Source organism: Octopus bimaculoides, chromosome 22, assembly GCF_001194135.2.
Source record: "Octopus bimaculoides isolate UCB-OBI-ISO-001 chromosome 22, ASM119413v2, whole genome shotgun sequence".
Classification (NCBI taxonomy): Eukaryota; Metazoa; Mollusca; class Cephalopoda; order Octopoda; family Octopodidae; genus Octopus; species Octopus bimaculoides.
The window spans coordinates 4847244-4860261 of record NC_069002.1 but is presented as its reverse complement, the minus strand read 5'-3'; the positions used below and the strand labels follow the sequence as shown (position 1 = coordinate 4860261).

Genomic DNA, 13018 nt, shown 5'->3' with positions numbered 1-13018 from the left:
CAGCCTGGAGCAATGAATTTAAAATGGAAGCAGAAGTTGATGAAAAAAAAAATAAGATTTCTTTTATATTTTTTTGTCTATTTCTCTCTATGTTAGAGTGGGTGGGTAATTTTGGTTGTTACTTGGTGATCTCACTAGAACCAGTGCCATGAAAAAAAAAAAAAAAGAAAAGAAAAGCACTTGGTACACTCTGTATTGTGGTTGGCATTATGAAGGGCATCCAGCCATAGAAACCATGCCAAAGCAGACATTTGAGCTTGGTGATGCCCTCTGGCTTTGTTTACATTATTTACATTTGACGGATATTTGTCCTCATCTTGTTTGTTGTTTACACAACGTTTCGGCCGATATTCCCTCCATCAAATGTAAATAATGTACATAATTCCTCATCTCTCAAACATAGAACTCTGTCCTCTGGCTTGTTAGTTCCCGTGAACTGTCAGGCTCGTACCAGTAAGGAAAACACATGTGAAATGATTATGATGATGGTGATGATGGTAATAATGATTTGAAGGAGATTTTGCTGCTATTTTTAACAAGTTTACAAAACACCTAGGAGTTGACTTGTCGGTGAGAGGGGGTTTGTTGAGAGAGGAAATATTGGACATTTGTGTTTGGTAATATGTTGTTTTTTTCTTTTCTTTTCTTTTTAGCCCCAGGACATCCTTGTGTGTCTATAACTACATTTATATATAAAAAAAAAAACATTAGGATGTGATTTGAGGGCGTTTTTGACTGTCATTTCTAGCAGGTTGAGTATCCATATAAAAGCACCCTCATTGACTCTGAATGGTGGGGTACCTAAACAGTCAACATTACTAACATGCTTCTCTATTGTTTTCGATTATTTTACATCTTCTGTTGTCTCCATTAACAGGCTGCTCTATTATTTAACCATTTAACACATATTTTATCAATCAGTTTGTCGATCTACCTTACAGTAATCACACATATGGATCTATTCCTGATTATAATTAAAGTGCTTCGTTACACAGTTTAATGGCTGGTTGATAACACTTTCTGAATATGTCGACCAGTTTCACTTTGTTCTTTCGTCCTTCCAAGTTTAATAGAATGGAACAGCCGTCGCATCAACACAAATGACTGCCATCTCTTTGGAGACGCTACCCTGGCATAGCTATAATCCAAACGACTGGAAACTGGAACCCGTGACAGAATTAAAAGTTCGCTGACTGAAATAAGCCGCAAGACACACTGTATTAAAAACCTCTTTCTTCCTTACGTCTCCATGAAATGCCAGCTAAAAGCCTAATGATGTTAATGTTTGCCTCTCTCTTTCTCTTCTTTTCCACCCCTTTGCAGCATGGTCTGTTGTCCCATTCACTGCGATTAGCACTCAACTGCTTAACATTTGACTTCATAGGAGCATCCACAGATGAATCTTCAGACGACCTGTGCACTGTCCAAATTCCAACAAGTTGGCGATCAGGTAGATTTTGTTTTGTTTTGTTTTTTCACTTGTATTTTATGTGTAACAATGAAAGTATCATAATTTTTGGTTTCTTTCTCTCTTGGTGTCCATAGGACCAGATCTACCAGATCTATCAGCATGTGCCATAAGAAAGCAAATTTGATTTGTTGTAATTTTTTTCTCTTTGTTTTGTTAGTGGTTTGTCTCTCATCACTCAACCTATTTAATCTGTTTTTTTTTTTTTCCAGTTTTTCTTGATTTCAGTACGCTACAGTTATTTTTTGATTTGTATGCAGGACTCCCATCTTCATTATCTTCAATGGTGAGTTGCAAAAGCTTTCTGGTTTAAATATATTTGATTATTATACATCCTGCCATAGAAACATGCCAAAGCAGACATTGGAGTTTGGTGCCAATTTCTGGCTTGTTAGTTCCTGTTGAACCATCTAACCCATGCCAGCTTGGAAAAGGGACTTTAAATGATAATGAGAATTTGTGGGGCTGAGGTTTATTTTATATCCTGTATTTGTATTTTGTGAATGTTGGTGCTTTGATAAAATGCACTCAGAACACTCTGTAAAGTAGTAGATTGTGTTGGGGAGGGCAACTAGGCATAGAAACCTTGCCAAAAATTGAATGCTGGAGTAAAGTGTGGTCTGCCAATCCATCTAAGAGGGCAGTAACTTTCTATAAGGAGTGACATAGATTATGCTGACCCATCTAGTCTCATTGTCTATCTGCCCGTCTCTCTGTTTGTATATAACATACATTACATACATACACTCACATATACTTGTGCACTCACACACACATTCAAACACACACATTTATTATATTCTCTTTCTATTGTAGGCTCTCTCTTGTCTTGTGCAAGTGGCATCAGTTCGGCGTTCATTGTTCAATAATGATGAAAGGGCCCAGTTTCTTAATCATCTTGTTGCTGGTGTACGACGCATTTTAGAACATCCACAGGTAAGTTGCCATCTTCTCCTTTAAACCTCATTAATAAAACTTTTTAGCCAGGAGTGCTAAGATACTTGAGTATGGACCATAGTAAGAACCTGTGCCTTGTCAGTACTTCTGCCTGTTGTCTCATTGGTTCATTGTTGAAGTACATTGCTAAAAGTGGCAACTAAGTAGAGTTCTCAACTATAAGATAGCATGAACATTGTAATAATAATCAAGACAGTGCGCTGGCAGAATCGGTACCATGCTGGGTAAAATGATTATGTTCTGAGTTCAAATTCCGCTGAGGTCGACTCTGCCTTTCATCCTTTCACGGTTGATAAAATAAGTACCTCTAGTCATGTCTTTGGACCTTACCTCTAGTTTTGATTGTGTGTGTGTGGTACATGTACAACAGCTAGCTCACCATGTGTTTATCTCACTACGGGCAGACATCAACATCCACACCTTGACAAACATTTCCAGACAGAATCTAGAATCCATCATGCTAAAGATTCTGTCTTTGTCTTATCCTTTCTCTCAGTTTCTTTCATATTTGTAATATTTATTTGTGTGTTGTAGTTATGATGCTGAAACAATAACTATTCAGTGATAAATATTTGCCCTTTTACAAAAATGTTTTTTTTTTTTTTTTGTTCATTTTTAATTTGAAAATTCAAATTTTGCGACCCTAAATTATAATGAAACCCTTAAAAACCTAAACCATGTTACATTTCTCCATACATAGTTTGTCATTTCTTAATTATTATATTCTCTTTCTCTTTACAGAGTTTGTCACATCCTAATAACTACCATGAATTTTGTCGGTTGCTTGCCCGCTTGAAATCAAATTATCAGCTAGGGGAACTTGTAAAAGTAGATAACTATCCTGAAATTATAAAACTCATTGCTGAATTTACAGTAACTAGTTTACGTGTAAGTATCTTTTTGTTCCTGTTTCAATTGCTCAACTTTAAAACCAGAGAAGTCTGGTCATTATAAAGATATCAGTTGTTAGCTGTCAGGACTCTGTATCCTTCAAAGCTTCCATACTTTTTTGAAATTTGCCAACAGCTCATGTAGGGACACCCCTCCCTCTTTAAACTATTCATTTACTGTTTCACTTTCTTTGTATTATTCTCTATACCGTACATGAATTTTTGGCTATGTGCTTCCTAACCATGTGGTCTTGCGGTTCAGTCCCACTGCATGACACCTTGGGTGAAGCCTCAAGTCAACCAGAACATTGCAAGTAGATTTGGTTGTCAGAATCTGAAAGAAACCCTTTGTGTGTGTGTGTGTGTGTGTACATATGCTTGTGCTGGTGTTTGATGGTTGTAAACAAGCCTCACTGTCATACCAGCAGTGTTCTTTGTTTCCAGTATTCTGTGGAAAAAATGTCTGGCCATGGGAAATACGATCTCACCTGGAAACAGGTGAGGGTTGGTGACATCTGACTTTAGTAAATCTGCTTCAACAAATTCTGTTTGACCCATGCAAGCATGGAAAAATTGTTAGATGATGATGATGATGATGATATGTGACTCTCAGTCCTTTTCTGATGTTTACAATATTTGTTTGTGATCTATTTCTGCAGATGTGGCAATGCGCACCAAACAGCATACATTATTTATTGAGTTTGTGGCAGCGTATGGTGGCTTCAGTTCCTTATGTGAAAGCTTCAGAACCTCATCTCTTAGAAACCTACACACCAGAAGTCACTAAAGCCTATATTACCTCAAGGATGGAATCTGTCCATGTGGCCCTCACGTAAGATAGCTCTTTCTTTATTTGACGGTGGTGGATGGGCAGAATTATTCATTAGTGTTGAAAAAAAAAAAATACTTTGCAGTATTCATTCTGGTTCTTTATTTTCTGAGTTCAAATCCCACTGAAGTTGACTTTACTTTTCATACTTTTGGGGCTTGATAAAATAGAGTAGCAGTCACGTACTGAGGTCATTGGTATCAACTGACCCCTTCACTTAGAATTATGGGTTTCATGCTTAAATTAATTTAAAGATGTGTAGGTTTTAAAGTCTTTCTTTATTGTTGTAGTACATGTGTATGGTGGAAGGTGAAGGCACATGGCCTCAGTGCTTAGAGCATCAGGCTCACAATCACGAGGTAGTGAGTTCGATTCCCAGACTGGGCTATGTGTTGTATTCTTGTGCAAGACATTTTATTTCATGTTGCTCCAGTTTACTCAGCTGTAGAAATGAATTGTGACGTCACAGGTGCCAAGCTCTATCAGCCTTTGCCTTTTCCATGGATAACATTGGTGGTCTGGAGAGGGGAGGCTGTTATGCATGGGTGACTGCTGGTCTTCCTAAAACAACTTTGCCTGGGCTTGGACCTCAGAGGGGAAACTTTCTAGGTGCAATCCCATGGTAATTCTTGACCAAAGCAGGGTCTTAAAGTTTGGTTTAAGATTTCAAGTTTTTAGGCCTTAAAGAAAAGCATTTTTCATTATTGTTTTTTTCCACAAATATGTAAACATGAATGCTTATAATTGGACATGTTTTTGTCTTTTAATTCCAGTGAGGGCCTTGAAGATCCTTTAGAAGATAATGGGATGGTAACTCAACAACTAGATCAGGTGAGTTGATCTGTTTGTAATTTCTTATTTCCGAAACTGGTGCAGATAGAGATAAACAGATGAGAGTGGAGCAATGGATGTTTGGTTTGAATCGATGCTTATGCATACAGTGTTTGTGTGTGTGCTGGCACATGCAGTGCACATTCACTTGGACTCACACACACACACACACACACACACACACACACACACACACACACACACACACACACACACACACACACACACACACACAGCCAGCTAACCAGTCAGCTAGCCAAGGCCTTGTAAGTGGTTTTGGTAAACAGAAACTGAAAGAAACCTGTCATATGTACGTATATATATATATATATATATATATATATATACGTGTGTAAGTGTTTACATTTATGTTTCTTTGGAAATCGCCAAGCTACAAGTGGTGGTGTAGTTTTTTTATATCACCTGTGAACAAATCATAAACTGGTTTGTTGCCCTCACATATGTATAGAATAAGTGATTCCTTACTTGAAAAGCAGGTTCAGCCCCATTGTTTGGCACCTTGGGCAAGTGCTTCGGGCTGACCAAAGCCTTGAGAGTGGATTTGGAAGACAGAAACTAAAAGAAGGCCATCGTGTGTGTGTGTATATTTGATCTCCCCCTACCCCACAGTGCTTGACAACCAGTGTTGTGTGTGTTTACATCCCTGTAACCTAGCGGTTTGGCAAAAGAGACCAACAGAATAAGTACTAGGCTTTAAAAAAATTTTTTTTTAAATTTGTTTGACTAAAATCCTTAAAGGCAGTGCTCCAGCATGGCTGCAGTCGAATGACCGAAACAAATAAAAGAATAAACGAATATATTTCTGAAGGTGTCAGTTGTGCAGTTTCATTGTACCTGGTTTCTCTCTGATTGCAGCTATCAACTATAGGACGGTGTGAGTACGAGAAAACCTGTGCATTACTGGTGCAGCTGTTTGATGAAGCTGCTCAGCGGTACCAAGAACTGATTTCATCTGGCGGACAAAGTGTAGAAGTAGCAGTTCAACAAGGTGAGTGGCTCTGATGACACCAGATTCCTTACATTCTCTGTTTGTCATGTCTGTGGGAATGGTAGTAAAGAGGAGAATCTAGGTTTTCCTGATGTTTGGGTCTTTCTCAAAAAGCGACACAAGTGGGGTGATCCTAATTTGGGATTGAAACTGGACCCTAACCGATACATTTTTAATTCAAAAACAAACCAAAGGAGGAAGAAAACTGCATGCAAACCTTAACTGTCCCTTTTCCATGCTGGCATGAGATGGATAGTTTGACCAGAGCTGGTAAGTCCTGGGGCTACACAAGGCTCCATTGTCTGTTCTGGCATGTTTTCTACAGCTGGAGGGCCTTCCTGAATACAGGGACAGGTCTTGTTTGACTTTTGGAAAGTGTTTTATCTCAGTGCTTCATATAAAGTTATACTATGCTTAATAACGACTTGTTTCTATTTCTCCACCAGGCCGTCTAACATGGTTAGTGTATATAATTGGTGCTGTTGTTGGTGGAAGGGTATCGTTTGCCAGTACAGATGAACATGATGCTATGGATGGAGAGCTTGTATGTCGGTAAGTACATTTCTTTTACTCCACACACAGTCTCCCCTTATTTCCCACCTCTCCTCCCATTCTATCCCCCCTCATTGTTTTAATGTTGTTCTGCTTCTTTTGGTTTCATTGATAGTAAATCATTTCATTTTTGTTTCACAGTTCAGTCGTAACCATCTTTATTTTTTCATAGTGTAGCTAGGATTACATTAACCATTGTGTTCTTTGGCTCTGGGTTCAGTCACACTGCATGGAACTTTAAGCAAGTGTCTTCTGCTATAGCCTTGGCTGACCAAAGCTTTGTGAATGGATTTGCTTGATGGAAACTAAAAGATCATCATCATGTGTGTGTGTCTTTGTGTTTGTTCCCTAATACCATTTGACAACCTGTGCTGGTGTGTTTACATCACCGTAACTTAGTAGTTTGGCCAAAGAGACTGACAGAATAAGTGCTGGAGTCAATTCATTTGACTAAAAATTCTTCAAGGTGGCGCTCCAGCAGAGCTGAAGTCTAATAACTGAAACAAGTAAAAGATAAAAAAAACCATATTGAACACGTTGATAAATTATTGTCTATATTGTTATGTGAACATTTGTTGAGTTAGACAATTTGCTTTCCAGGGGGTGGGTGTGTTGTAAGTATGTAGTAGCAAGCTGTAAGCAGTTAGATAACTGTTTAAAGGCATCTTCATAATATTGACGGTGTTTATAATGTGATTACAGAGTACTGCAGTTGATGAATCTCACCGACTCTCGTTTACAACAGAGTGGTTGTGAAAAACTAGAACTTGCCATCTTGAGTTTCTTTGAACAGTTTCGGAAGATTTATGTTGGTGATCAAGTACAGAAAACTTCAAAGGTCAGGCACATTTTTTTATTTTTTATAATTGTTATTACTGTTGTTGATAATATTTATTTCTTTATTGCCCACAAGGGGCTAAACATAGAGGGGACAAACAAGGAGAGACAAAGGGATTAAGTTGATTACATCGACCCTAGTGCATGACTGGTACTTATTTAATCCAGCCAAGCATTGACAGGGATTCTTTGGGCTTGAAAAAATGTAACAAAAGTAACAGTTAAAGGAAATATTAGCCATTTTACATACTTTCTAAAGGTAATCAAATAGGAAATAACATTTGCTACCCAAGGACAAAAATAGTGTTACACAGTGTTCTCAATCAATTTCGTTTTATAATCTCTAAGATGTGAAACTACTTAGTGATTTGTGTGTGTTTATTTATTAGTTCTTACCTTTTTATTGTTTATTCTACAGGTTTACCGAAGACTTTCTGAAGTTTTAAGGTTGAGCGACGAATCAATGGTATTAAGTGTTTTTATAGGAAAAATGTAAGCAATTAACAAATATATTTTACTTTATTGTTTTGTAGATGTTTGTAGTAGCATGATAAATGTTTCAAGTATTTGATATCAATGTGTATTTTTATCTTTGATACAATCCAGAATGAAGTTGTTTGTCTATTTAATAATATTTGCTATGTTTGTCATTTTTTTTTTCTCTTATTATTTTACTTATTCCTGTTCCTGCAGCATTACAAACTTGAAATATTGGGGTCGGAGTGAACAGATTATCACGAAAACACTTCTGTTATTGAGTGAGTTATCAGTTGGTTACAGTAGTGGCCGCAAACTAGTCAAATTAGAAGCCGTACAACTCATGCTCAATAACCACACAGTGAGTCTCTCTTGCTTTTTTAATCTACTTTACTGCTGCTACTACTACTATTCCCTGCTTTTCTAATATTGACTCTGAACTAAAAGTGGTAAGCTGGCAGAATCGTTAGAGCACTAGGCAAACCGCTTAGCAGCATTTTGTCTGTCTTCACGTTCTGAGTTCAAATTCCACCAAGGTTGACTTTGTCTCTCATCCTTTTGAGGTTGATAGAATAAGCCCCAGTTAAACAGTGAGTGGGTGGGGGCTATCAATGTAATCAACTTACTCTCCCCCCCCCCTCCCGGAATTGCTGGCCTTGTACCAGAATTTGAAACTAATATTAACGCTGAACTAATTTTACTAATAAAAGTTTTATGTAAATAGTGTTATAAAATTTAAATAAAGCAACAGGCCTATTGTTGGGGTTTAATTGTTATTTGGTAAGTGGCTATGTCATAGAACACCTGCCATTCTGTCTTGCTGGGTGACAGTGTTACTGATTACATTGTAGAACCTCTGCCATTCTATCAGTTTTATATAATTTGCTGTGATGAGCTGAATTAACTCACAGGAGGCACAGGGGTGGACCAAGAAAGAAAACCAACTAAACCTCCAACCTTGATAGTCTTTTAAACCATTTTAACCCTGTCTGAAGCATTTTCTTAAGTTTGTTTTATATATATTCTAAGTAATATAAAGCTTTCCTTTCATAAGACCCAAGTTATTCTGATGGCTGAAAAAGAATATATATCAGATATGATGCAGGGACACCAGGATATATGCCCTGTGTATCACGTGATTAACAGGACATTACACCACATACACACACACGAGGGAGGCAGGCAAATGTACAAAATTATATTATGTATATATGTACACATCTACGAATGTATATAAATGTTTGCATGCATATTTATGTATTTATGTGTGCGTATGTTGGTCTACGAGTGTTTATGTGAATACAAACAGCATCAAAAATCATATATATATATATATAATGTATATGTTTGGTGTACTTTGAGATATTTTGTTGAAGTTTTCTGCTCATTATATATTAATTAGTTATAAAAATGATAAATGCATTGATCAAACACTGTATTCCTTTCCATAGAGTGACCACTTTCCATTCCTGGGAGTGAACACAAACGGTAATATCATGGCAGACATGAGGTGCCGGACCACATTCTACACGGCGCTTGGGAGGTTGCTGCTGGTAGACCTGGGTGAAGACGAGGAGAAGTTTGACCAGTTTATGTTACCACTTACATGTAAGTATATTCATATTGTCTTTAGGCCTTGCCGTTGTTGTCATTGTCTTAGGATTATTTGTTAGTTACACGAGACCATGCATTTGCCCCTGGAAAGCACTGGTGCGGGTGTCATGTAAAATGCACTGGTGACAGTGCCTTGTCAAGGACACTGGTGATGGTGCCACGTTTTTTTTTTACTGGTAATGGTGCCATATAAAAAGCACTAGTGATGGTGCCATGTAAAAAGTACTTGTGATGGTGCCATGGAAAGTCATGCTTCAGCCTGTATCGGTTGGGCAGCATCTCTTGTAGCTGTACAGGCCTGCATGGGGTGGAGATTGGGGGGAAACAGCCCTAGCTATATGACCGCTCTGGGCTGAGAAGTTTGAGGTGGGCAGTGTGATACAGTGAGGCACAGTGGCTTCTCTCTTTCTCTCTACCTGTTGAAAGCAACATCTGGTACCTGCTCTATGCCAGTCAAGCATAGGATTTTAACTAGATTGGCAGACTGTTCCTTTTGCAGTTGTATCATTACAGTGAGGCAATGCTAGGGTGTTGTTTCTTGGTGCAAGCCTAAAGGGACGAAAGGTTAAGTCGATCTTGGTGTGATTTTTTAAGCTTTTCGTTTGGATCCTGCTCTTTTGGTTTCTGTTTTCCCTTTCTGACTTCACGTTTCTCTTTATTCTTTGCAGCTGCTTTTGATGCAGTCGGAAACATGCTTGCCAATGCAAACACCCAAAATAAAATGGAAGAAGCTAAGGTGAGATATTTTTATCTTTTGTTTGTCACAGTCATTGGATTGCAGCCCATGCTGCAGCTCTACTTTGAAGGGTTTTAGTCAAACAAATCGAGACCCCAGTACTTACTTTTGTAAAACCTGGTGCATATTCTGTCTGGGCAAGGTTGTTTATGGAAAACCAATAGTTGCCCCTGCATACCAGCCTCTCCTCTCCATGCCACTGATGTTGTTCAAGGGAAAGACAAAGGGGCCAATACAGTTTGGCACCAGTGACATTGCAACTTATTTCTTCAGCTGAGTGAACTGGAGCAACGTGAAATAAAGTGTCTTGCTGAAGAACACAACACACAGCCCGATCCGGGAATCGAACTCACTACCTCTTGATTGTGAACACGATGCTCTAACCACTGAGTACTTTTTATTGTAGCAGTAACATTATACAAAATTATTGAATAGTTGTTTGAACTACTGTATTTTCCAGTATACATTGTGAAGTTTTCCAACTCAAATTTACAGCCAAAAAAGGTAGGCTGACTTATTCACCAAAACAATTTTGGGAGGACCAAGAATTCCATGATTTGGAAAGATAGTAACAATGTTTGAATGTTTAGACCTACATGTTTACACTATATACTACATTGATTTGTATGCCAGAAAATTCAATATTGTTTATTTTTTTTATTTTTCATTGCAGAGGTCATTAATTGGTCTGGCTCGAGATTTACGAGGTGTTGCGTTTGCCTTTAATACCAAAACTAGTTATATGATGAATTTTGATTGGATGTATCCTTTTGTTTTTTTTTGTTTTTTCATTAAATTGTTTTGATTTATTATTAAATGAAACGAAACAAAATACTAGAATTAATTAAAAAAATATTTTCATTATTTACTATCCTTTTCTTAATTTATGCCCTGAACCCACTTCTATTTATTCTAACACATCTGTCATTAGACAACTAGCCGTAACCTACTGATGTTGAATAAGAAAAACAAAAAAAAAGACTACTCCTGTCCATCCTCAACTCATTTGTTTCTAATGAAGTTCTTCTGTTGCAAAGGTCAGTGTTTGTAATTAGTGTTGCTTAACTGAAACGATGTTGTTATCACCTCCTTAATTAACACCAGCTATCCTACTTACACACCAGTATTACATCGGGCAGTTGAACTGTGGTACCACGATCCATCTGTTACGACGCCTGTTTTAAAACTTATGGCTGAGCTGGCTCAGAATCGGTAAATATAAGTTTAATATATGTGCTTGTTATAATGCGGTCCTGTAACATGTTAGATACAGGAAGCCTTCGTTAATGAAAAAAAAAAAGAATTTCAATCCCTGGTTTTGATTTCCAGTCAGAACTGTCTATCTCATTTTATTAATACTTTTAGAGAAAGGCATGAATGCCTCCTCCTGTGTTGCTTTCTCTTTCCCATAAATCTGAAATTTAATATGCCTTGTTTCTTACTGATTTGACCCTTTGAATCCACAAGTATACTTTAGTGGGAAGTGATGCGATTTTTTTTTTTTTTTGACTATACTCCTGGAAGACGCAAAACAGGACGGCCACATGGTTTTTGTATTTATTGTTGAGAATAACAATGTTTTGGTCATTTAGTGAGTCATAAACAGAAAACAACATGGCTACCTGCTCTTGTGTCTTCCAGGGAGGTACATTCAATTGAAATCACTCCAGCTAAAGCATACTTGCAGATTCAAAGGGCTAAGGTCTCTAATAATGTTTGTTGTATGTTACTAACTATAATACTAATAGTGTTAGAGATGAGGGTGCATGGACTAGTGGTTGGGTGTTGCGCTCATGTGAGCATAGGTTCAATTCCCAGGCCGGGCAGTGTAAAGCACGTTGTCTCACGTTGTGATCACTTTAGTATGTGACGTATGCAGCACTGTGCACCTGTACAGGTATTGTGGATTTGATGGAGGGAAGTGAGCTCGTATGCAGCACTAACATCTGATCACTGTAAACCGATCATTCGTGCAGGTTGTTCAGCCTACTTTTTCTCAAGTTGTCCATATTAGAATTGAATAATAGATATGATATATTAAAATTATTAAAAACAGGAAAAAATTCAACCAATACGATAGTATTTCTATTATTTAAACATTTAAAAAAAAAATTTGCAATGAGTTGTTGTTAAGTTTATCACTTTTCCTACTATTAACCTCGGGCTCGGTGGTTAGAGTGTCAGGCTCACAATCATGAGGTAGTGAGTTCAATTCCAGGACTGGTCTGTGTGTTGTGTTCTTGAGCAAGACACTTTATTTCACGTTGCTCCAGTTCACTCAGCTGTAGAAATGAGTTGTGATGTTGCTGGTGCCAAGCCGTATTGGTCCCTTTGCCTTTCCCTTGGATAATATCAGTGGTGTGCAGAGGGATGGATGGTATGCATGGGTGACTGCTAGTCTTCCATAAACAACCTTGTCTGGACCTGTGCCTTCCAGGGGAACTTTCTAGGTGCAACCCATGGTCATTCATGACCGAAGAGGGTCTTTACCCTTTTACCCCTGGCTAATATTTCCTTCAACCCTTTCTTTTGTTACCTTTATTCAAACCCTAAAGAATCCTACTCAACATATGGCTATGATGCTCCCTAACTACTTCTGCTCATGATCAGAAATACACATATTGCCAGCCACTGAGGGACACGTCAAGTGGTTACTGCCAAGCAAGTCTGTGGTATTGATCAGAATCCAGTCCTTGATTAACCTGAATAAAAATTATGATAATGAGATAATGATGAGAGGTTAATAGTTCAGAAAAATTATAATCTTAACTGTTTTTGTTTTTTGTATATTCAATTTCCTTAAATTAATAAAATTTCT

General features: G+C 37.8%; 1 protein-coding gene across 3 annotated transcripts in view; it reads left to right on the top strand.

The window, feature by feature from the left end:
- The window catches only part of LOC106874165 (exportin-7), a 49665-nt gene that overhangs the window by 21084 nt on the left and 15563 nt on the right, over positions 1-13018 (top strand). For all 3 annotated transcript variants that reach the window (XM_052975714.1, XM_052975716.1, XM_052975715.1), the window contains exons 8-22: positions 1324-1450; positions 1681-1754; positions 2285-2404; positions 3167-3313; positions 3975-4147; positions 4918-4975; positions 5852-5984; positions 6431-6536; positions 7239-7374; positions 7792-7865; positions 8067-8211; positions 9302-9458; positions 10133-10200; positions 10874-10962; positions 11305-11412. In XM_052975714.1, coding sequence (XP_052831674.1) covers positions 1324-1450; positions 1681-1754; positions 2285-2404; positions 3167-3313; positions 3975-4147; positions 4918-4975; positions 5852-5984; positions 6431-6536; positions 7239-7374; positions 7792-7865; positions 8067-8211; positions 9302-9458; positions 10133-10200; positions 10874-10962; positions 11305-11412 — 1715 coding nt within the window. The remainder of the gene's footprint in view (positions 1-1323; positions 1451-1680; positions 1755-2284; positions 2405-3166; positions 3314-3974; positions 4148-4917; positions 4976-5851; positions 5985-6430; positions 6537-7238; positions 7375-7791; positions 7866-8066; positions 8212-9301; positions 9459-10132; positions 10201-10873; positions 10963-11304; positions 11413-13018) is intronic.